The sequence below is a fragment of the Scardinius erythrophthalmus genome, assembly GCF_964197995.2.
Source record: "Scardinius erythrophthalmus genome assembly, chromosome: 18".
Taxonomy (NCBI): Eukaryota; Metazoa; Chordata; class Actinopteri; order Cypriniformes; family Leuciscidae; genus Scardinius; species Scardinius erythrophthalmus.
The window spans coordinates 30,034,830-30,061,410 of NC_138238.1; the positions used below are offsets into that span (position 1 = coordinate 30,034,830).

Genomic DNA, 26,581 nt, shown 5'->3' on the forward strand with positions numbered 1-26,581 from the left:
CTTAAATAAACTACCTATACAAGTATTGTATAAAATGACTTGTATTGATATTTATTTATGTAGTCTTGATTTGGGTGTGTACAGTGGTTTTACATTTAAAAGGGTTGTAAATCTAGTTCAAGTAAATTTTAGCACGCCATAGTCAACTTTTATCACGTAATTTCACAACAACAAAAATGTGGCTAGTAAAAATGTTGTGTGGCTAGTAACTTTGGAAAACCACTAGCCACATTGGCTAGTAAGCAAAAAAGTTAACCCTCTGAGGTCGACAAACGCGCCGGCGCGTTTTGCTGGATTTTCTCCACATTGTAGCACTATAAACTTAAATTTCTCCGTCATTTATGGTCATACAGAAAAAAGAAATATAAAAAAAGAATCTGTGGTATTTCTACTTTTGTATGTGTCCACTTCCAATCAAATCAAAACATTGTGCTTTTGTAAAATAAAGAAAATAAACAGTGTGTGCGTTCTGCCTCTCCGTCGCGGTGAACTTTTTTTTCTTGAGCACGTCTATAAACTGAAACAAAACTCAGCGAATACTTGTCACACATTTATGAGCCATACACCTTTATAAACATTTAAGTGTGTACTTTTAAATGATCGGATTCAAAACGAAAACAAATATTCTCTGTTTAAGTAATTTGTATAAAACCAACAAGATTTCCAGCTTCTCAAACGCTTCCTAATTATTTTTAATTCGGCCACGCCCACTCGCGCAAAAGATATTCACATGCAAATCTCCACATGGAACGCGATCGCCCTCATTACCTCAACAACAAAACACTTCACTTCACTTTTCGTCGAGTTTGAAAGACGTGCCTGAGCTTACATTGGATTTACATCAGAAGAAGAAGAACGATATTTGAAGACAAGAAAGATAAGGTAAGAAATTCTTACATATTTGTTTGCTATTGCTGCATAAATTTCACATTGCAGTTGAACTGTTGCTAGATATATGGTTAATATTATAATATTTAGACCCGTGTTTACTGTTACTGTGTTTGTGGATATCTGCTCAAACGTAGATATGTGGTAGGCCTAACCATAATGTTTTATATTTGATCGCGATCGCGTTTTAATGTATCATATTTTTGATCGCGATCGCGTTTGAATGTATCATCTTTTGGAAAAGCAAAACGCTCCAAACGGCTTCATGTTTTTACTATTATCTCATTTGAAGTAACATGATAATCAATATATTTTTCTCTAGCTTAGTTGTTACTGAAATCTTTTTGAAAATATATATAGGCTGCTATATTGTTATTATTTTATGCAGCACTGCGCATAGCCTATACCTACAAGGCACAACAAACCTGGTGTTCATTATATATTGTTGGAAACATTTGTGTGAGTGTGTGTGTGTATTCTGTGAATTTTAAAAAGCAATTTTAACAAGAAAAATCTAAAATGTATTCCCAAAATCGTGCAGGCCTTTCTCTTGATATCACTTTTTTTTTTTTTTTTCAGGGCCCAGATGCCACTGAGTCCTGCTGACTTCAACATTCACAGTACATGTCTCTGTACATGAACATGGTAAAGTGAAAATCAAACACCTTAGAAAATGAAAGGTATGTACAATGTTTTTGGGAATGGCACAAAGGTCTCTTTCTTCAATAAGTGCTTTTTTGTTGTGTATCTTTGGATTATGTTGTGTTGTAAATAAATCCAAACAATTTTAAAAGCCATTCTTTTTTAAATCTCCTCATTCTTTGTGCAAGGTTGGTCAGAATGATGGGCCCTGATAAGCTCCTAATAGGGCCATTAGGGAGGTTCTTTGTCTTTCTCAGGTGTGGAAAGCTTTCATATTAATGAGGTGATCCGCCCCTTCGCATATTGCTTTCTAACACAAAACACGTCGTAAAATTTTTAAATCAATATATTGTCTTCTCTGAATGAGCAGTCAGGGTGATTCTCACATAGTTTTAGAGCAAATATTCTAGGCTACGTGATACAATTTTCAAAAGTCTTGTGAAGAAATAATCAGTATGGGTTTCATGGCCTTATTTCAGTGAGAATTTATTTTTGTATTTTCACAAACCACGCATAAATGTCATTATCTCAAAACTGAAAAACTTTTACATACATGCTGCTGATATATTATTGTAGCAGAGTTTGTGCTGAATACAGTGTAATTAGACTTTAGCCATGAAAATGTCAGAAGTAACAGAAATAAGCACAAATGTCAGAGCATGTCAGAACACCTCCAGGGCCCAGAAAACAGCTCAGACCTCAGAGGGTTAATGTCAAGCCCTGACTGCTGGAGATACAATAAGCTATAGGAGAGGTCCCAAATTATCCTAGAGAATGCAGAAATATTTATTTTCCTTCAGAAAAATAAATTATTTTAGCAAAAATTGCTAAATAATGTGTTGAATTTGTTGACATTACCAGTCTGTTAAACTCATTTGACAAGTATAAGAAATAAACACAAAAAGGATTGTGCATTTTCCCCTTACTACTATGTTTTTATTTTTTATTAGTTGTTTTAATAATTTGCATTGAATGGGAACCGGAACCGAAACCGGAATCGGAACCGGAAAATGTCTTACGATTCGCAACCCTATTCGTAATAGCAGAAGGATCAGATATTTAAGCAAATCACAAGTTTTATTATTCAAAATGTATCACTGTCTAAGTAGATGATGCCTTTGAATAATACTTTTCATTATATTAATGTCCAAATATTGCTTCACAGATAATGTGATTTTCAGGTTGTAAAACTGAAGTAATTTCAAGGGCTGAAAATATGAAGACATGGGATTTGAACAGAAATATTTTACAGGCCTCGGTTTTGGGACACATTCTTGATATAGACAAGGTTTGAACAAAATCTGAGACAGTGCAACAACAACCTGTAATTCCATTTTAACCCAAAAGACTCTGACAGTGCACAGTCACCTGCCTGATAAATAGCCTATATTAATAAAAAAAAAAAAAAATGTATTTCATTGCCAAGACAATATACATTTATCTATTGGAGTGTAATTCTTGCATAAGGCCATCCTCAACCTGACAGTAGGCTACTTGTATGATACTCCATCTGACAAGATTGCTGTTCAGCAATTAACGATTGTTGTTATGCACTGGGCTGACGTTTGCAGATTTTAATTTGTGGGTAGTTAACGTTACAGTTACTGTGCTGTAACTTTGGCTATGTTCACTGCATATTCCACAAATGAACATGCCATAACGGACATGCAATACTAACATTACATTATCACAATAAGCACTCTCAGTCACTAATGGCCCTTTCAGACAGGACGCGGAATGCACTGCGCTATGAAACACATTTATTTCAATGGCTTGCGCCGCACGAGGACGTTTTGTTGCTGTGCCGACCAAAGCGCTCTGTGACGATTACCCGCGCGGCCAATAAAAACGGGGCATCCAAAAAAGCGCAGAAATCAAAATGAAAACTCCGCCTACTTTTGCTCTGGCCAGCGTAGCGCAAAATGCTCTGTTGCATGTTGAGGAGTAACTGTTATTAGGTCTGAGTGCTGTGAATGGAAAACCCATGTCAGTGATATCACTTTAGAGCAGAGAAAAAAAAAATTCTATGGGGAAAAATGCATTTGAAATATGGTAGTCAAAGCAAGCAGAAAAGGTCCCAAAATGTAAATGAGTACATAATTTCAATGTCAGGTGTTTGTGCGGTTTAATGAACACCAAACCAGTCCTGAAGAAAACCATTCCCATCTTGCTCGATTCATACAGATTAAGTTTACAACGCCTTTTTGAACTTTAAAATGTCAAAGTGTTCTTGGAATGGATTTTTTAATGGTTGGGGGTGGGGCGCAGAAATCTCTCTGGTTTCATTAAATTACCTTTATTTGTGTTGAACAATGAACAAAATGAACTAAAGTCTTATGGGGTTTGGAATGAGGGAGAAAAATTGATGACTATTTTAATTTTTCAGTGAACTAACCCTTAAAGAATACCTTGTAACTTGGTAAACTACAATTGCAAAGTAGCTTTTTCAACACTTACATTTACAACATATTCCTTCACTGTCAAATCAGAAAATTTGTTTTGTTAAACATTCTGGTCTTTGTACTTACCGTTATCATGTGTAAGATTTAACAGGACTCCAATGATGGCTCGCATACAGTCTTCTACGGCTTTCCCCACATTGCTGTTGCTGCAGTAGGGTAGCGGTGTGCCCGACGAGCACAGGCCTCTGTTCACCTCTCGACTGTACCTCTGGATCATCTCCTCACAGTGCCATAAGGCCCTAAAACACAAAGTCAAAGATGTCATGTACCTCCAAATAATTACATATTAATGTTTTAATATTCAAAAACATCTTAAAAGGACAGTTCACTAATTTTCTCACACAGAAGTTAAATAACTTCAGAAGTCTTGGTATATGTAGTGCACGTAAAATAGTTATGGTGTTTTTTAAAAAATAAAATTTCATTGTATGAAGCAGCACAGCAAGAACATTCTTCAAAATATCTCTTTGTGTTTCACAAAAGTAAGTCAGTCACATGTGGTTCAGAACAACAAGAGAACCAAAAATTACACATTAAGTAAATTAAAGGTATTGGTTCTTCAACGAGTGTGTCACAGACCTGTTCTGATAACTTGGCAGAGAGCAGGGATAAACAATGTTAAATGCAAATAATAAAATGTAAAATAAAGAGCCTTATCCTGTAAAATGGAGGATAAAACAAAAAAAATGTGCATCCAATAAAACTCTGCTGTATTTTGGCACAAATTAATTTGTCATTTGGTAGAAGTTAGTAAAATTAGACATGCAAACATGGATTGGTTGCATGACATGCCCTCATTCTCAAAAACCATGAACATGCCTACATTCAATGCGTTTTACAGGGTCGTGTATTTTAAATACTAAAATAGATTTTAACAGAGGTAAGTGTTGCACATAATAAAAGACATCGTTAGCATTTGTTGATTTTAATTGTAGGAGAAAACTGGTTAATTTTTGCACTATTTATTAGTCTTCAGGGTCTAAAATCTTCATTGTGTGAATGTCACATGATATGTTTTGTAACACCTAGAGTACATTGATGACTTCTGTGTCTCATAATTATTCATAAGACTGTGAGTCTGATGACGGTTCACTTAGTTATTCACAACAGCACGTGATGCTTTCCTATGACAGATGCTGTGAGACGTAACGATGCTCACGTAGTGATAGTGAGAGATGCATTCATGGATCACAAGTGAGTGTTTTTGCTTTGAGAGTTTCTGCGAGGAACAAATTCTCTTCCATTTAACCAAGAGTCTCCAAAATTGGATTCATCTGCACATTGAGTGTAAACGTACTTTAGAGCTCCTTAACATGACTGCTTGAATAAAATAAAATTAATAAATTAACATTGAAAAATAACAGTCTCAAAAGTTATTAAAAATGCAATAGCACGTTCATGTCTACTTTTGATTTCAATAAAAGCAGTCAAAGGATATGTAGGCTACTATGTATAATATATGTGTTGATTTTGTTGCATGTAATTGTTAATTGCCGCATGCATTTGTCGGAGCTTTTGACGCTTTTAACTCAATGAGAGCGAAATAAAACCATCTGAATCAGAAAACATTGTTGTGTTGTCTGTCTCCCCTCTTCCCGCACCACTCCGCAGCTTTCCACACCCACTTTTGTAGCATTTTTCAAACCTGTGGTGAGAACTAACCAGAGCAGTTTCATGGCCCTTTAAAACTTGGCACTGTGAAGGACAGAATCTGTGTCCTGCAGCAAAAAAACAGCTAAGAAACACTACTTTAAGGACCCTAGCAAACTTCATATTTTACTTTAAGCACACAAAAAAAAACTGCTCTTGATAAATGTAATCATAATTTACAGTCTTTCACAGAGCATCAAAAACCTCGTAATGTACAAAGTGACATCACATTAGAACATTTTAACTCCAACTCTAAATCTGGTCCTACAAGTGCTCCATCAGCATTTAAATAATGGCCATTCAGAGTAACGCTCGAGATGGAAAAACAGCCTGCAGCATCCTAATGGATCACATTTAAACCCCAGCCAAGGTCAGCAGACACTTACACAAGCTGCACTATCTTTCTCTAGAGGGGGGAAACTTAGCTCTTCCTCTCTATTAGCCCCCAAGATGTGTGTGTGAGTGAGATAGCAACAGAGAGGCAGTCAGCAACCAAAGCACAAGTGTTACAGTATGACCAGCTTCATGCAAAATCCCACTAATGCGCTTAGCATAATGTGAGGTCATTAGCGAGCGAGATGGGAAATGGAGGTAGAGGTTCATGTACTCATATATTAGTGAGGTCATTATTAATGCAGGCCTGCCGTACTCTCTTAATTGAATTAGAGCCAGCTGAACAAGCTTTTCCAAAAGTGTGTGTGTGAGCAGACTTTGTTGACTCATCTAGATCCTCTTCATAGTCCTGAGCACCCGTGTTTAGTTCGCTTTGCACTCTTTGAAGGGTCTGACCTCATCTAGAGAGCTGGGCCATCAGCTCATAATTACATTAGCAGTGGAAGAGAGGCCAGACTGCCTCAAGCAGACAAGTATGAGCTAGATTTACCATAAGAGATGCTTAAATATGCATATTTACTCTCAATATGCAAACTGAAATCTGAAAATATGAGTGGTACTTGCCCATGTAAAAGTCGCATGCCAGGGCGTTGCTTCATGGCTGTTTTTTGAGTTGTTTTTAGTGTGTTGCTATCTGGTTGCTGGGGTGTTTGCTATAGTGTGATTTCTTACTGGCCCAAACCAAAAGTGCCTTCACATCTCTGTGACATTATGGTCTCTAGATATGGCTGGTCTTTTAATGCAAGTCTATATAAATTGTTACCCGTTTTATCATCTTCCATTTCCAGGCAAGAATTCTGATTGCTTAGAAAGTATGAGCACTATGAGGTATCATTCATGTCTGCAGCACAAAAAGTGTTGTGAGAATTACATGCTGGGGATAATGGAGCTAAAAATATAAATTCGAAATAGGGATTTCTGAACCCAAGGCCATATGGAGAAAGGTATAAGGTATCATAAAAGTAGTTAATGTGACTCATGTGCTAGGAGGACCCTTTTCATAGAATGTAATAAAGCATTCCGCATTTAGCAAATATTTGTTTTAATATATATCTTCATAAAATGTAACATACATTACGTAAACTATCTGTAAATATATACAATATACTTTGTATTATATTACTCTGGCCATTAACTGCTGCAATTAGGTTTCTAATACAATACTTTTGGAAATAAATAATGGATTTTTCTTTTCTTTTGCGGTTTAAGCAAATTTGCTGCCATGTAACTCCATAGAGGTTTACACTGTAAAGAAAATGTGAAAATAGATCCAAAGTCTTCTGAAGCTATAGCTTTGTATGAGGAATAGACCGAACACAAGTTTTTTTTAATCATAATCTGACTACTTTCAGTTCATATTCTAATATGGAGCATGAAGTTGTGTGATGTCAGATACAGATGGACTAGCTTTACAGTGCTTGACCTCTCCTGATATTTGTAAACTTTCACTGTATGCAGCGTGTATATGCAGTGTTTGGGATGACAAGAGGGAGTAAATGACATCTCATTTATGGACTAACTATCCTTTTAAGTGCTCTTAAATTGGACACTTGAGACAGTATGCAACTCTTGTTAATGTTTGAAATGATTGGTCTCTAAGAAATGTCAGCATGGCTTGAGCTGTATCAGAGGGTGTTCTCTGACACAGCAGCTCTGCGCTTATGGTCTTGGCAGCTGGTGCTGTTGATAAAGTGTTCCTGTAGCTTTTGGGGTTGTTAATGAGTCTGGAGGCTGTCTGCTGTAATGAGAAAAGCTAGCACAAAGTTCACGGTTAACCTGCACCCTACCTGACTGAACATTGCCAGGGTCTTACTGCCAAAAACAGAAAACATGACAAGAGTACTGCTACATTACTGTAAAACCACAGCTAGAATGCTGAACAACTGCATTTATTTTGGAGGCACTTACTTTGCTGAAGACACTATGAGCTGAGAGTCCTTGTACGCGATCAGGTAGGCCTGGTTTTCTGGATTGTGAACAGTTACCTGTATCAAATGAATACAGTACATAAAAAAATATGTATATGTATATATATATAAAAAAAAAATCTACAAAAACAACAAAAAACTGACCCCAAACTTTTGAACTGTAGTGTATATCACAAGACCACACCTCTTGAAAGTCAAACGAAAATGTCTTATTGTAAAAATCATGTGACAGCATATATAATTTTATTCTGTTAATGCTGTAATGTACATGACTTTTAATTGAAATCTATGTTAATGGGGTTTGTAGTTCAAGGAGAAACAGCCTGGATCTACTTGACCTAACTCATTCAGGGCACTTTATTCACCTTATTTTTTAAATATGAGAGTGGGCATGGCCATTTGTAACTTGAATGTGTGAGGCTTCTGGTGTCATTCGCTTCCAGTTATTTTTAGCTGTACAAAACCATCCGTTATGCTGCTTGATATTGCAAACTGGAATTTCATATGGAATGTCTCACACATTCCCAAAATATAGCTTACTTCCACATTGCAAAATAAGGTGGATACTGCACGTAACAATAAAAATGAATGTCAAAGAATCACATCTCAAAAGTGTGGATGAGTATCAGACTTACACTTTCTAGAACACGAAGACATCTCTCAGCCCCCCACAATGACGCCACAAGGTTCTCCTTATCATCCTCTCGGCTCAGGTTCTCCACACACTCTTTAACTAAAGAAACACACACACACACACACACACAAACTCACTGTTAAAAGCCTCTTATTCGAAAATGAATGCATCTTAAGCTCAGGCAAAAAGGATGGCCATCACTTAATACAAAATTAACATCTCTCTGCTCTTCGACTTTAAATAATGAATAATAAACAGGTCATTAATACTATAGACTGCAAAAGCAAATACACTGTAAAAGCAGAAGACCTTTATCTACAATGTGGTCCAGGCCTCCCAGAAGCCGGAGTTCTTCTTTAAACCAATCTCCCGCTCTCTTTGACGTCAACGACAACAACGTCTCCATGGCTAAATGTCCCGTCTGCAAAGAAAAAGACAATGCACAATCAGTCTAAGAGATATTATAAAAAATACATTCAGCTATAATGACTCCATTATGCAAATGTAAAAGTTCTATTTGCTGAACGTTCTATTTGCTGAACAAAACATTAAAACAAATGTAAATGGAGGGCGTGAAATGCAAAGAAACAAGATTTGATAATATTAGTCAGTCTTATGGCTCAAGCAAAAACATTAAAACAAGTAAATATAGTATTTTAGTAAGGGTGTTTTGAATTAATTTATGAATTTAGAAAGACAACATCTTGTAGAGGGTTTAATCATGGTGCTTTAGTGTGCTAACATTCTAAGTAGGCGTTCACACAGGATCTGTTGTGTTCAGTTTGTGTATTTTTAATTGCTGGCCTATGTGCACACGCTCCAGGCGGATGTCTTTGACAAGTGAGTCATGTCTCTCTTTTTTTCAACGTCAACATTTTCAAAAACAACATGTCAAGTAAGTACAACTCAACTTTTAAAATCCTTGAATTTCCTTGAATCCATTTCTTTTCTGACAGCTTACAAAAACTACACTGTCAACAGCATGTTAAACCTTCTCCAAGAAAGAGTCGATAAAGAGTCCAATCTTTTTTTATTTATATAATATTAACAATTTTGAAGTGAACTATTCCTTTAACACAGAGACTAGAGTTAAGACAATCCACCAAATAATAGATTTTGAAAACATCCCTAGAATGCACAATCCAAGGTCTGAAGTGCATCCACTAGGAGGAGTAGAAACTGAACCTTTCTGAAAACCCCAATGAACATAATCTCTCATCCGCATGGTCCATCACAAATGCAGAATAATAAAACGTTATTGTTCTGTACAAATCCTGGACAAGAAAGTTTGCAGATGGAAACAAACAGAACTACAGCACTGCTGAAAAAAACATTGCCCAATAAACAAGCACAAGCTGATCTCAAGCTCACCGTGATATTCTCCAAGTCGAGATGCTTATTGTGGACGGTTTCGCAGAGTTTGCGAATCTTTTCTTTCACTTTGTTCATCTCTTTTGTCGTCAACTGATCAGCTATGGATTTGTCCAGTTCTAATTCCAGTAAACGAATCATTAGATCCAAACTGGCCCGATCCAGGTCCATATTCAAGCGGTCTCGGCTGAGAATGTACATAAGAGAGGCCGTACACAAAGCTAGATTCTGAAGAAGGGACAAGGACAGCAAAGTAGAAAAGATTAATTTATGTAAGACATCAGCCAGTAAAGATTTTAGGGGAGTCAAAAGTCTTTGGACTTACTGAATGTTGAGGTGCATCACTGAGAGTTTTAAAGACCTGAGCCACTTTCCCACGAGCCCTCAGGTGCATCCTGAAACTGGGCATGGCGCACCGCGTGGCCAAACTAATAACACTGCACAAGGATTGTAATGAACAAACATTAGGTCATAGCTTAAATATTGGATAATGGTCAGAATATATAGTAAGGAATGATTTCTGCACCTAAGGCAGCGTGTGTTAAGGGGTTGACCAGTCTTCAGACCAGTGGCAAGATACTCAAAGTCATCGGTGAACTCCTGATTCTCACCAAACTCTACCACATCATTGAAGTGCTTCACATGCTGGACAACGGTGTACAACTGTAGAGAAAAAGAAAGCATGTTGCTGGTTACTTTGTGAGCTCAGTTACCATCTACCGGTGCAATAGAGCACAGTGGTGTCAAAGCTACATGCAGTGTTAATCTCATCAACAAAATTACTGACAGAAATATTCTCTGATGATGAGTTTTACTTTTCTGAGGTATATGGGTATATAAATATATAAAGCCTCTCGCTGCCTCAAACACTTCATTCAGGTGGATGATACGACCAAAATCTTATTTCACAATATGATTTTTAATTTTATTTTAATGATAACGATATATAACCATTATTTTATTTTTAGTTATTAAAAATAAGAACAAAGAAGCAAATGACAAATAATAGGACAAATGCAATAGAACAACGACACAAGTTTTTCAGGGTACAGTAGATTTATTTAACATTTAACAGAAACTGAATAATGAAATGAAAAAAACTAAACATTGCATTGTCTTCACTGTATGAATTGCATATAAATTGATTCTTATTAAATACATAAAAGTTATTCACTCAAAGAGCAGTGAGTGATTGTCTTTGTCTTTTGTTGTTTGATTAAAATGAATGATACAGATGACAGCAGGTTTATTAGGCTGGCATCTCTTTAAGACCTAATGCTTGGATCTAATATACTGATACACATCCAGTCTTCGCCCAGCTGTTTACGTTCAGTTAAGACATAGCCAACTGTGTTTATGTGAATGCTCTACACTGCTTTTTGACACGACTTTGTGTGTGTAAGGGCAATAAGCCGCAAAAGAACACTGAATTCGGAATTGCATGCTGTCAGAGAGGGGGGCTTTCTATTTCTGTATAACTCTTCTTAGCATCCCATTTTTTTATTCATGCATGCTTCTTTATCACTCTAAGGCAGGGGTCTCCAACACGTCGCTCTTGAGCTACCAGTAGCTCGTGGCCTGATTGGAGGTAGCTCGCCAAGGGCCGTTCACATATCGCGTCTTTTGACCGCTCAAGTTCGTTATTTCAAATAATTGAAGCGACGCACTAATTTTTTCCAGGTGCAGCGAGTCAACATGAAGGATGGGGGTGCACCCAAACTACGGGTGTTTTTTTTCTTCTCCGTAAATAAATCTAGTAGCAGAGATACAGCAAGCGCTTTTCGGTGGTGGAAACCCATTAGCTATTAAAACTTTTGTCGTTGTGGAGAGCGCAGTGCATGGTTGCATAGCAACGACAGACGCCATGGGAAAATCGGACCGAATTTTACTATTAATAATAAAAGATAAGATAATGTGCATTGTAAATGTCTGTAATTTATCTTTTTTGACTCATTCTTTTTATAAAAATGATTTAAAAGGCTGAAATACGCGAGGTTTATCTTTTTATAAAAACTTTTTTGTCAAAACTTTATTTGAACTTGTACATGTTAGTGTTGCAAGACACTCCTTTCAAATTTGGCCATCATTTTTAATGTTATTATTTTAATGTTTATGTAAACAAAAAGTGCATATTGATGCTAAGTTTATTTGTTATTTGCTGGTTTTCGACAAAACTTGGTGAATTGATTTTATTGTGTAGCATTTGTAGCCTACTTTTTGAACAGGATTCTGTGATAACCATGATCATTTTGGAATGAAATTACATTTTCATACCATTTCATCTCTAGTTATGATGCACTATAAAATCACCAATAATTATGTGTTTTTACAGTATAATTAAATATTTTATCTCTGACAATTAAGGGTGACATATATAGGCCTACAATAACTCTTTTAGGTCTAAAACAGTTTGCATAGTTGTTAATATGAGAGTTATGAGACATTATTTAAGAGATTTAAGTATTGCATTACACGAGTAGCTCTCGGCCACTTTCATTTAGAAAAAGTAGCTCTCAAATGAAAAAGCAAGCTCAGTTCTGCACACTTGCAAATCTTTCCATTGTAAAAAAAAAAAGTGTAGACACAATGTAAACGAGATTCATTGTGCAGTGTAGACCGCTTTTTTGATTAAAATGGGAGCTTTCGAAAGAGTGCAGAGCTCAGTCAGGGAGCTTGTGCTAAACATGACTGACAGCTGCAATGATTATAAAAAGAGTTATTTTTGCCTGCTTTCTGTATATAACCCATTCACAATTTTGATCAGTTTTATTTTGTATACTGCTAAGTGCAAAGCAAAATTTCTGAACAGACAACTGTATTTAAATGCAGGATTGAATTCAAAACTGCGATGATTGACAGTGATAACTATAGCAATGAATGGGACAAAACATTCTGACACTATGTGAAAATAAATCAGTGCATTAGGTCTTGGAGTGTAAATACAAACTAATAGACAAACCGTTAATTCTATTACATGTAATGCGTTTCTTTGTTCTTCATTTTATTACTTGCTTTATACTTTATTCAAACAATGTTTTCAATATTTGAGAACCAATTTTAATGGAATTGGTACAGACTACAGAAATTTTTATATCATGACAACACAAGCTACTCCAATTACTGTCATATTAAAAATAATAAATGATTTAAAAGGCAGTAGTTGTCTGGAGCAGATGAAGATTTGTTCCACATGGCGCATGCAAAGGAACACAATTTCCTGCCAGCAAAGTATTGCATGTTACGCTTCATTATTCGCTGATAATGTAGACCTACAAGCTAATAGAAAGACCCCACATCAGAGTTATCACAAACAAGAGCTAACAAGAGATAACTTGCTGGGGCCTGAAAACTGCCTAAATGTAGAACAATCCGAACAGCTTACAACTTTTAGCTTAGATGAAAACCAAACCATTCATTCAGTGAGTGGGCAGAGTAAGGGGTGAGGCTTGCACAACTTTCTAACTGTTTAACACCCAAAATAAGAATTACTCTACAGAACATCAGTGCTTTCTGGACACCATCAATATGCATTTATGTTTTATTATAACAGTCCTAATGATCAGGCTAGAGTTTTCAATATGCTGCCACTGAGACAATCAAATCCAAAATTTATAGAAAAACAGCTGCACTATTTTGTATGCATATTTAAGATAGAGCTTTATGCATTTATCATTGGTTCCATGCCAATGAATTTCAAATTTAATTGGCTCCTGCTTGGGCCTTCAGTATTACGCTGCCAAAAATCTAGAGGATTATAAATGTCTTAACACAGTAGTTGAAGGGATATTTCACCACTGGAAAGCTGAATGTGTATTTAAATAAAAAAAAAATCATCTGATGTTTTTTTCCAGACACACAATACAGAAATCTCTCGTCTCAGGGGGACATGAGGGAGAGAAGCACGGTCATTCGAAAATACTACCGGGTTTCTACTGATACAAAGCTTAATGCTAATCGATGAAGCATCCCTTTAAGCCATACCCAATACAGAATCAGCTTTTTAATTTTTTCAATATAACACACAAGTGAGTGTTTCAAAGATGTTTCCAGTCTAACTCAAGCCCAGGCCCGGGACAAGAGGTCCAGTTGTACCATCTTATTGGCGGCATTGTGCATGAATTATCTGGATTGATGTTGTCAAAACATAGATTTTGATATACATATTGATTTTGAATATTTCAGACAGTTCCAGTACTCATTTTCAGCATCTCAGATAAGCTCGGTTAACCCAATTTTGATGACAGGTTACAGCATTTCATGCTTTTCACACATATCACAGCTTTTTGATGAGAAACATTTATAACCCCGTTTCTTGAGGGTAAACTCTTGGAAGTAAATACATTTTAGTATTATTTTAATAGTAAATTACCATTTTAAATAATTAATTCTTCTCAATTTATTCATTTTTATTTTACTGTGGCGTTAACACCCTTAATGTTGGGGCAATTTGTCCTTGTGGTATCAAAAATGGTATCAAGTACCAAAGTGACGTGTGCACTTTGTGAACTGCCCACGGGCCGATGATGTAAGCAGTGAATGAATGCAGTTAACTTAATTTCTGCATGTGATATGAGTTTACCAAGCATTTGGGAATGCAACAGGCACCAGTTATGCATTTTCACATTCGCACAATTTCCCAAAAACTTTTTTTGAAGAAAAGTAATGTAATTTATTAAGTATGTGTATGTATGTGTGTATATATATTTATATAAGACTTCTTTCTTTCAAAGTGCACCAGATTGATGAGTGTAAATTTAAAAAGTATTATATTTTGTTATGAAGGATCTATAGTCCCCTATAGAGGGACCGAGGTCAACACCCCACCCCCATAGTCTTACAAAAGCCTGTGGGATTTTCCCATAATGCAATGGATTCGAAAATCCATTTCCAGTGAGAAAAATTAAACCGACTGTATTAGCCATGATTTTAACATCTTTCAAGACTCATGCTAAAAGTTAAAATATTTTGTAAAAACATAAAAATAATAATTAACTGAATTAAACATGCAAACCAAATTGTTTTTTTCAAGACGAAAACTGGATGTCACTTGTTGAATTAAACATGCAACATGATGTGGACAAGACAGCAAACATACTACATACATCTAAAATGTTTATTACTGCATAGTGCTGCATGCTATTTTGAAAAAGTAGTAGGAAGTATGCACATGATTTGAAGCTATGCAGCAAGTTTCTATATTGTCTAAATTCAGAAGGGGGCGTCAAATGTTTGCACTCACCTCCTTGTGTTCTTTTCTACATTTGAGAGCAGTGACCATGTCCTGGTAAGGTTCTGTGGGGATGGTGGTGGACTTGGTGACTTTGGGAGGAGGGGCTGGAGCTTTGAACACTCCGTCATCCTTGTTTGAGTTCGACTCTTTACTGCCTCCTGATGAAACAGCCTGTGCAAGAACGACTCAAAATTAAAGCATAACAACATGTTTGGAAGCACTGGCAGAGTTGATTCACATACACCATGAGCTGCCAACAACCAACCCACTGCTAGTTATGTAACATGATGACTAAAGATGGGCTACAGAACATTATAAATTCCTCATGCAGCAATGGCTAAAAGGCCAAATCTACAACCAACAGCAACGCTGCTAAATAAAACGCTTCTAAGATGGCCAAGCGCAACATCCTTGAATGAACAATGCAAAGTTTTGAAAAATTTGTTTATAGGAACAGTACAAACGGAGACGCTGAGCTAATGAGAATGCTTACAAACAGTTCAAGTGAAGCCTAAGCATATCTGTCAGTGTGCTTAATATTACAGTGGGCTTCACTAGTGGCAGCAGATGCAGGCTGCCTAAATTGTGTGGGATTGATTGTGTTTAGATGGCAAATGTAGAGAGCGAGGAAGAGGTTGTTAGTAGAGTGAGAAGTGCATAATGGGGGGAGTGTTTGCACAAAGCACCAAATAAAAATTCACTGCTTTAATACACATTTTTGGTTTTAATGTGAATGATTCAACAGGCTCAGTTATTCCAAAGAAAAAAAATGCTTGTTTCGGAATCATTCATTAAAATTTAATAACTTGCTTCACCTCGGAAAATACTTCACCAGTCTACTATTTAATGTAAAAAAAAAAGCTGAAATATAGAAAAACGCTGACAACTGTATATGCAATGTGAACACAGCCCAAAACATGCCTAAACACTAACAATTATTTTGGTAATAGACTAATTGATTTTACATTTTGCAATGTAATTGTTATTACATTTTCTATAAAATGATGTATAATTTGTTAAAGTTTAAAGTTTTCTGAAGGTTCCAAAATAAAATCCCTGGTAATAACATCAAATTTGGCACACACCAAGTCAAAACCCATATCTATAAGAAAAATATTTATTCAACTTTTTTTCTCCATGATACCACAAATGTTTTATTAACATTGAGACAGAGAGCCTATAAATTAAGACCAACTGAAATGCATGGATCTAATATACTTTTTTCTTTCTTTAACTTTTCCCCAGCAGTTAACCAAATGTTCATTTAAGACATAGATAATGTTAGCGTGAATACTCGCCAAGATTCTGTGTATGTGTATATTGGAATCAAGCACTGTCTGAGAGGCGTCTTTGTGCGCACGCTTTTGATGTGTCAGTAAGTGCGAGTAAGATAATTTTGTTTACATCAGCATGAGTTTGAAAATCACATGTTATTGGTTATATGCCATTGAGATTTCACTATGAAAATTCATAAAGTTGGAATGCTGCGCTTTACAACCCTACCAAACTTGTACTGAGGGGAAGCACCAGTCGTTTAGAAGCGAGCAGAGAATAACACCCATAATTCATGGATTATTAAAACAAAGGAAAAATTTAGGAAGGTACACCTTTCAGAAAACGTACAAATGCTTTTAGCTGTTTAATTACTATTTGGAGCATTGGGATCACTAGACGAGAGCTTAATGAGCAAATTTTTGTGAAAACCTAAAATTCAACCAAAATTAAGTAGACTGTGCGCATTCCAACTCATTTTGCCAGCACGGGTCACATAATTATGTAATTTTTCTGAATATTAGTAATTTATTTGGTTTTAATTTTTTTGCATTTTTCATATGCCAGTAGTTTCAGTTTCAATTTAATTAAATTTGTTTAGGCTTGGAGTATACAATAATTGTTTATAATGAATGCCACTATAATTTATATTTAATTTCATACTTTTCACTCCAATGCGATTTGACGATGCAATTTTGACCCGGTGTGACAGTCAGATGAGGCTCAAATAAATTAAATAATTCTTTATTCTCCACAATCTACTTCAAATTCCATCCAATCAATTCCTGGTGAATAAAATCAAGTCTCTCCATAAAACATCACAAAACTAAATTAAAGTGGAAGGTGAATGTCATTTCATATTGACTTTAACAGCTGGGTTCTGGTGCTAAGCTATTACTGTTCAACACTGAGGGAACACCAAAGCAGAAATGTGTGGAGTGTTACCATAGAGGTAGGAGATTTAGAACAAAGGTGACAATAAACATTGTGGTGATAGTATGAGAAGTGCCTGAAGTGCTTTCTAAAGTGGACTACGCCTGTGTTTGTAGTTGAGGTAGTTGAGGTGTTCAGTGGAGTGTCCTGTGCTTGGTGTTATACTCACTGGAGGAGCTTGAGATCGTGATGGAGGCGTGGGTAGCAGTTCTTCTGGCTCTGGATGGTTCCAGTGTCTTGCATTATACACAGCTTTAGTAGGCGACTGCGGGAAAAAAACAGACAAACACTCTTACACTGAGGGCATTTTTATCCAAGAGCTTATTCCAATCATTTAATGTCTTCATTGTCTTTGCTCTTTGGGGTCATTAGGTTCGGGTGGCTTGTATCAAGGACAACAACCACATTTTGACATTGAACTAAAGTATTAGTTTTCCCTTATGTCAATTTTATTAATTATCAATTTTGCACATAAATTTATCAGTGGGCCTCAAAATGACAAAGTAATTCTACTTTTCATTTTACCACAATACTAATTCAAATAATATTGTGAAACAACATTGTTTTAAATATGTTTTTGGCCTTTTTTTCCTGACATGTCATAAACCTGACATAAACCAGACATATCATGACACAATAAAGGGTATTTTCCTATTTTATATTAAAGTTTTTGTCCTGACCAGCCACAACAGTAATAGGCGATGAGCAACAGAGATCACGCTTCTCCCACGATTCTAAACAGAACACTAAACAAAACAAGTTTTCACTAGAGGTTCTGACAAAATGTTAAATGCTGCCAGTCTATTTAATCTGAATTAATTAATTTAATAAACATTTTGAATGAATGATTCAATGTCACTCAAATACTTCACTTGGTTTTTTTTATTACTGAATGAATCAGCGTTTTTGAATGAATCTCTTAAATGAATGATTTAATGACATACATTTTTGGTGGTGTAACAATGTATGTAATTGATACAATCGTTATTTAAAGCACCAAGTTACTTTCAAAAGGTGATTTGCTCTATTTTGATCGAAATATAAACTTTTATCCCAAGTACTTCTGTGATAATATTAATATTTGTAACACAGAAATAATAAAACTTTAGTTGAAAAGACTGTTTGTGAATCTCTTTCATACCTACAAGGTTGAACAGACAGGTGAATCGTTGTCATTTAGGACTGTGGGTGCTTGAATTGAAATCGCGATCATTTAACGATTAATTGTTCGGCCTAAAAAACACGTGACATTGATTGGAGCACCTTTAAAAGAACGGTGATATCGAAGTGTATTCCATGCCAAAGACTTTATCAGTCACTTAGTATGCATTTTGAATAATGTTAACTTTGAGCAGCATTTTACAAGGCTCGGCTGAGCAGCAATGCGCCGCATGGGCAACGCTGAAACTGATACTTCACTTCATAGAGATCGATGGCATTGATTTAATGCATTGACCAGTGCTGACGGCATTCATGGGGAATAACCTTAAACGTTAAAAGGATGATACGACAAAGATTTCGCTTTCCTTAGATGTGGCAATTATTATTTTTTTTTTATGACTTGAAGTCGATCTCTTTCTCGTTCATTGACTGTTTAAGCTCGTTACGTGCTAATCCACATAGTCTCTGTATAAATCACCATGATAAACACAGTCTTGTTATTAATTTATTTAACATTCAATATACATGTGTATATCTCAATATATTGTTCAACTGAAAGATTTTTTTTTTAAAGCCGTTCTTTAAAATGTCATACATCGTCATTTTGTGGCTCTTTTTTTTTTAAAGTATCGGTTCAGGCACCTGTACCGTTTTAAAAGTATCGATTTGGCACCAGTTTCGTAAAAAAAATCCCAAACGATACCCAACCCTAGGACTTATCAATAATACTCATTTTATGTACGTATTAAAAAAAATCATTTAGTTGCGAGTTCTAGATATCAGCGCGCTTCCAGAGAAAATCCGCCCTCACACACTTATGATTGGCTATGAATCTTATCACATCATGTCTGGTTAGGAAGCAAAACAGAAGAGAGAGTGAGACAGGATTGTCCCACGAGCTGGGATTCAAACACAGGTCGCCAAAGCACAATAGCACTAGGGATGTCAACGATTAATCGACGATCGATTAATTGTCGATAATACATTTAATCGATAAAACTTATCGATCATCGATTAAGCAGGTCTTCATGCGCGTGTGCGCTGCTCAACCGCGAAACATGTAAAGCGAGCGCGCCGGAGTTATGTTTGGGACCATTTTACACCTTCATCATGACTATAAGCTTGCGTGTGCATTCGCAGCCTTTTGTTTTGTGCAAATGTAAGTTGTTATACTTTTTATTTTGTGTAGGCCTATCTATATCTGATTTATCTCATATTGGATGCATTTGGTTAAGAATTAACTCTGTAGTAAAGCGTCAGCTTCAGCGCGCGCAGCTCAAACGGCAGTGCACGACTAATAATGACTATTGGGACTGTAATATTACATAACATTATAAAGAGAACAATATTGTAATAAAACATTGTGAATTATTTGGGTTTAGTTGCCGTGTCGCGTTGCTCCAGGAAGCGCGCGTCCACAACATGAGTAGTTCTGAATGAATAGCACGTAACGTTAACTTAGTTCAAGTTCACTTGTGCATGAATTTGCGTCATTTTGTGCAGATATAATTTGTAATATTATGTTTATTTTTAATATATCTGATTAATCTCATATAGGATGCGTTTCTTTTAGATAAATAACGTGCTAGCAAAGTGCTCCAGTTGAAACGGTAGCAGATTCATTCAGCGCGTGCAGTTGTTCCAGGAAGAGCGCGTCACACATTCTAAGCGCATATGAGGCGGCGTTGGTGACACGTTGTATTAGTAGTTATATTTGATTATTAAATAATTAATTTAATTATCAATCACATCGAAACATTTTACAATCCTATTAGCCCTTTATTTATATTTAACACTAGAAGTGCCAGAATTCCATAACTACTAGAACTGCCGCAAGCAGTCATTTTGACCGCTATATTCCAAACTCTATATCTTTAATGATAAATACCCAATTGAGAGATTAATGCATTTATTGTGTTAATATGTCTTTAAAAAACAAAACAACACCAAACTGTACATTTAAACAAGTTTAATTATACATTTATAAATAAATAATATCCGTAGATGTCCTGAACAAAATGACGGAGTAGCCCATATTTGTTTACACAGTTCGATCGCGTCCGCGTCCGCACCCGCCGACACACACACACACACACACACACACACACCAACCATATTCCAGTAGCCTATTGCATCTTGACATTGCAGCCTGTTCATTATAGCCACAATAAAATATAATAATGAAATAGACAACCTAACATATAAAAATTCCACTGCTCTGTTTGTAGCCTATAGTAGGCTATACCTACAATTCGTACCATTTTGCGCATGTGAAGAGGATGATTTTTTCCGTCGATATTGGATTGTGAGTGAAGTACAAAGCCTATAATAAAGAAACAGTTTAAAATCCAAATACATCGCAAATGTTGAAACATTTTGATTCTAATTAGAGAGTTACGTGAGCCTATAACGCCGCTTACTTTCACTTTCGCTTATAACGCATTTCATTTTGGCTTGTTTATAGTTATTTTTTTCATTCTTGTTCTGTTCTGAATATCATTACATTTAAATGATTTGTTGTTGAATATGTTTAGTGTATTTTTAACCACATTTTATTGTTGTGTATATTGGTTTAGCCTATAATAATACCGCGAAATTCCGTGAGGTCAATATGACCGTCTATGGCCGAAATAGGTAAATATGTTCATTTATTTTTTTGCCTTATGTGTAATTTATATGAAAAACATTTTAAATGAAAATACAGACACTTTTAGGAAAAGTCAGGTACCAGCAGCATTGTATTTATTTTTTCAACAAAGTTATTGCAGATATAAAATTCAAAACGGTCAAAATGACCGTCATGGCCGTTCTAGTGTTAAAACCATTCTCATTGATTTGGTGAGGATTATAGCGTTCTGAGCAGCATTTGCACACCCTGTCATGCTGTTGGCCATAGCCACTGCAGTAGACGCATATCGCAGTATTACGGCTAACGATTAATCGATTAATTGATCGTTAATTTAAATGACGATCGATCATAGGAATTTGTGAAAATTGACATCCCTAAATAGCACTGAATGGCATTAGCTATGACATTTTTTTCATTTTCTGAAGATAATGCAATTTGTGCTTGTCTGTCCAAAATCACACTCATAGATGAGCAAAAATAAGAGTGAAGTTTACCTTCGCAAACAACTATAATGGCAAAGTGAACAAAACATCCATTTTTGGCAATTACCTAGCCACCACAGTGGTTAAAAAAAAACACACACATTAATACTCATGTTAATGAGGCAAATACATGAGGGTTCAGTGCCAAAAAATCACATTGTGAAAAGAGACCTGTGAGAGTTGGGACTGGAATCGCACATGGGTTCAAACAAAGCAACCAAACCAACTGTGAATCCCGAGAATACATCCAACATCCAAATCCACTCTAGTCATGAAGATAATTGTCTGTAAACATTTTTCAATGCATAAGCCTCTGCTCCACTTTGCACAAAGATGGCTATATTCCTTCTTCAACCGTAATCATGTTTGTAATTAAAACTCATTAAGAAGTGCTACATTTCTCAGCTTGTTTGTTTTGGCAGAGTGTGAATTGAAGCGCAGGTCATTTGTCTCAGTGGGAGCACATTCAAAGCAGACTGCAGGAACACTCTGTATGTGAACAACTAACAGAGGATGCCAGATCGAGTCAAACTGCAGGAACTGACAGCCCACAAACAGCCAAAGGGGAAGGGGGTGATAAAAGTGCACTTGGCTACAGGAGGAGGAGTAGGCGCAGTCCACTGAGCAACACTGAGGCTTGGTTTTTATTAATAATGAAGAGAAAGAGTCTGGCCCTCAACATAACTCTGCAGGAGAGACTGGTTTTAATCTTCTGTAATTAAGAAGTGTTCTTCATGCTAGCAGGGAGTGAAAGTCTAGCTCCACCCCATACAGAGCTCCACATGCTGGGCTAGAAGCTTCCAGAAGGTCTTGCAGAGAGAAATCAAAACTGCCCCCTGAAGTGTTTTTTCTACGAGTTGGAATCCCCATCTAAAGACTGGGAATGACGCTGCCAAGTAAGACCTCCAACAGGACCAGGCAGGTCTCTCAACCAGTGAGCAGCTCTGACAAGCAAACTGCTGAAACAATTTACACAAACACACAAATAAAAACGCTTCTAGCTTTGCAAGCTCATGTTATGCCTGAAACACCACAATGCGAAGAAAAAAGGTACAGACACAATGTAAATGTAACAGATTCATTGTGCGGTAGACGGTGTCATTGATTATAATGGGAGTTATAACGAGATCAGAACTGAAAAAATGTCACTGATAAAGACTGAACTGGAGTGATTGACAGCTCAAGAGATTAAAAAGGGAGAGTTCTTTGCTCAATTTCTGTCATTTATTCATCATTTAAATAACATGATTTTTAATGCAACTAAAAGGAACAATGTAAAGCTGATCTTTATAGTCACTGGATTGATTTACTGAAGCATAAACACTAAACAGCAATAAATGAATTCACAGGAAAGAACTTCTCACTGTACTGTACATTAGTCCTTACAGCTTAAGAACAACTGATTAGGGCTAATCAAAATGACTAAAAATCTAAATTCAAATTGTATACTTATTACTAATAATCAAATTAGATTTGAATTTAAAAGGGAAGCTTTTGGCTCGTCTCCTGAGGCCACAAGAGGGTGCAATGAGTAAAACATTAATTCACTGAATTAAATTGTTTATTCAAAGCAATGAAATAACATGACTGCCTGTAAAAAAAAAAAAAAAAGAGAAGTGCATAACATTTACTAACATTTATAAATCAAATACAATTTTGTTGATTGCATAAACAATTCTGGATAAAACAGCATAATTTATGCAGTTTATTACAAAGAGCCGAAAAGCCGATCACACAGAGTGCTTTTGTCTACCACACGTTTAAATAGAAAACAATGGAAAAGCAGCACGTAAAATGTGTTGTGCATCTCATTCCCCTTGTAGCATGCACAAGTGACAATTCTCTGTCAACCAATCAACGTGCTGCAGTGAGTCTAGCTCCACCTTTTAGGTACCGGACTACTGTGCTAGGTACCCCAACAGAAGGGTCCTAAAAAAAAGTGGTACGGAACAGTTTGGTATTTTGGTACCATTCGGTATTTTGGTACTGACAATCGAAATGGAAATAATTGCGGCGTACAGTACTGTGCCGCTCGGTGGAAATGAGCCTTAAGATCTTCTCCAAATTGAGCTTCTCTATTTGTGCAATGTTTTAAATGTACAACGCAGCAGTGCCACAACAAGTGGGTTAAACTGGGTAGGTTAAGAAAAACATTCAATTGCAACAACTCTTACATCATCATCGCATCTCATTCGCCACTGATAAGGCTGCCAGACAGTTGATGCACCCCATTGACTTCCATAGTAGGAAAAAAAAATACTATGGAAGTCAATGGGGTACATCAACTGCTTGGTTACTGACATTCTTCAAAATAACTTCTTTAGTGTTCAGCAGAAGAAATAAATTCATACAGGTTTGAAACAATTTGAGGGTGAGTAAATGATGACAATTTTTATGTTTAAGTGAACTATTATTTTAAAAGCTTATGAAAAGAGAAAATAAGCGACACAACCCATAGCTACAGAGTAATTATTTCACTACAGTCAGGCACTTCTCCTACAAACACATACAAATAAACTATTTATCTATTATTCAAGTAATAATTAGGGACGCAACGGAATTTCGGCTCCTTAAAATTTTCGGCCGAAACAGCCATTTTTGGGTTAGATAAGTTATAAGTTAGATTTAATTGCTTATTTCTTTTTTCTTTTTGGTTTCCCTAGCAATAGCCTAATCAGTTTGATGTGCCTAAGAAAGCTTCTCTCAGATCACGATGTAATAAATATTAATATTGATGATCTTCAAACAGTCACTCGGTTGCTCTGGCATATAGCCTATGCTCCCATTATTTATCATTATTAAAAAAAAGTTACTTTAGGAAAGGTTTAAAGCATACTTTCCAATATTTTAACACTTTTTATTAATATAACATGTACATTTTTTTTTTTTTTATTAAAACAAAGTTTGAGCTCATTTCTGTGCCACTAGCACCACTGAACAGATCAGTTTTCAAAATGGTTTTCACCAGCCATTAATCAAACAGTTAATCCCGCCTCCAAATCACAACATTGGTCAAGTCATTTTCAAAGTGCCAGAGTGTTTTCACAGACAAAGTGTTGATAGTTCTAAAGAAACTTAACATATTAATGGCTTACAGTGGTCTCTGTATATTATGCTGTAATAGGAGAAAGTATACACAAAGGAACACAGTTCAGCTTTAAAATGTCTGAATAGGGGACAAGCCCAAAATCGTACAATTCTGGTAAATTTAACCTTTCAACAGATTAATTTCTTAAAAAGTTATAGGTTTTAATAGATTTTTTTTAATCAATGATAACCTATTCTTTAAAATTATAATAAATGTTTTTAAAAAGCTTTTTTTTTTTTTTTTTTTTTTTAAATCATCCAAAAAATAGAACATTTCCAACAAATTGCCCAAACTTGGCTAGCTGATTAGTGTGATGAACTGTATTCTCTTTTTTATATAATTTTAAGATTTAATATTTTTAACAGCTGCACTTTAAAGAGGATGAATTTTGAGAAGTTTTACCATGCTGATTAGTAAAAAAATTGCCTATAAAGTCTGCACCTGATAAACAGATGTAGTCATTCCTTGTTTTGTTGATTGATGTATGTATAACATATATAATAATTGTGTTACATGCAATAGCACAATACTGCCCATTGGCCACCCTGGTTTCCAGATACAAGTACCAGCTTTAAAATAAAAATAAATGAAAAATACATAAATAAAACTACATCATCACTAATACTAACAGTCTAGTGATCTTGTTAGTACACCCAAAGCACAACACACTAAAACCCTCTCAGAGAAGTGGTCTCTAAATTAAACGTCGGCCTCCTGCAGGGCTTATTTCCTTTTCATTTAAAACACATCACGCTCGTGATTTTCTTCACGTATAGTATAGGAAGTAAACGATAAAGCAAAATCTACATCGACTGACACGTCTCTCATCCTCATTACATAATTAAGTAACTTCTGTTCAGTCTCTTGCCAGATGTGATGCAGGAGAACTTAGTCATTAATGTAAGTTTTTCTTTTTGTTTGCAGGTCTTTAACCTATATAGTGCCACTTTTGACAGTTTTCATCCTCATATCAAGACATCCTGTTTTGCAGAAGACTTCTTAAATGTATTCAGTGTTTTTACTTATATAAAATAAGGGTTTTTTTACCACATATCCTGTGTTGGAATTAATTTAAGAAAGTTGTGATAAAATTACATTTTATCATAACTTTCTTACATTAATGTCTGTGTTCTGTATTTTGCTTAATGTATTTATGCTTTTGGGACACTGAGAAATAAAATTGCTACTACAATTTAAAATATTTAATTGGACCTGCAACACTGTTTGGTAAACAAAATGTTTCCATTGGCTCAATATATTTCTGATTGAGCCCATGTTAACAGACTGTTGTCACAATTGATAAAATTCAATTCACAGAAATACAGTGAAATTTTTTTACAGTGAAGAAGCCGGAGGGAGGGAGGGAGGGAGGGCGAGAGAGAGAGAGAGAGAGAGAGAGAGCGCGCTAAAGTGCAATGACTCCACATAAATGATTAATGCAGGAGAATCAGTCTGAGTTTGTGTATCGAGTGAGAGGTGAGCAGGTTCTGTCCTTGGCATGTTCAGCGGTGGAAGTAGGAGTCACTGCAATGCTGAGCTTTGACCAGTTTCAAACACCTCTCATATTTCACAACTATCATGAGTAAGAACATCCCTTTCGACTCTCTTTCTTCAAAAGAAGCTGCATTCAATGCCTTATGCCTTGCAAACTTAAACATTTGCTTGATGTAATATATTAAAAGGTGCTTGGGGAACTTTGCTGATTTAAATGTCACCAAGTAATTGGGGTCATGATGAATTGAGAAATCAAATTTCCCTCATCTTTTGACATGAAAGGGGTCATTGTACTATAAAACATGCAGTAAGTTTCAGAATTCA

General features: G+C 35.8%; 1 protein-coding gene across 1 annotated transcript in view; it reads right to left on the reverse strand.

The window, feature by feature from the left end:
* Positions 1–26,581, reverse strand: part of waplb (WAPL cohesin release factor b) — a 63,934-nt gene that overhangs the window by 12,480 nt on the left and 24,873 nt on the right. Inside the window, exons 6-14 of the mRNA XM_081393422.1 lie at positions 17,573–17,668; positions 15,208–15,369; positions 10,495–10,631; positions 10,294–10,405; positions 9,969–10,196; positions 8,907–9,018; positions 8,599–8,696; positions 7,944–8,020; positions 4,059–4,231 (exon numbers count right to left, since the gene is read on the reverse strand). Coding sequence (XP_081249548.1) covers positions 4,059–4,231; positions 7,944–8,020; positions 8,599–8,696; positions 8,907–9,018; positions 9,969–10,196; positions 10,294–10,405; positions 10,495–10,631; positions 15,208–15,369; positions 17,573–17,668 — 1,195 coding nt within the window. The remainder of the gene's footprint in view (positions 1–4,058; positions 4,232–7,943; positions 8,021–8,598; positions 8,697–8,906; positions 9,019–9,968; positions 10,197–10,293; positions 10,406–10,494; positions 10,632–15,207; positions 15,370–17,572; positions 17,669–26,581) is intronic.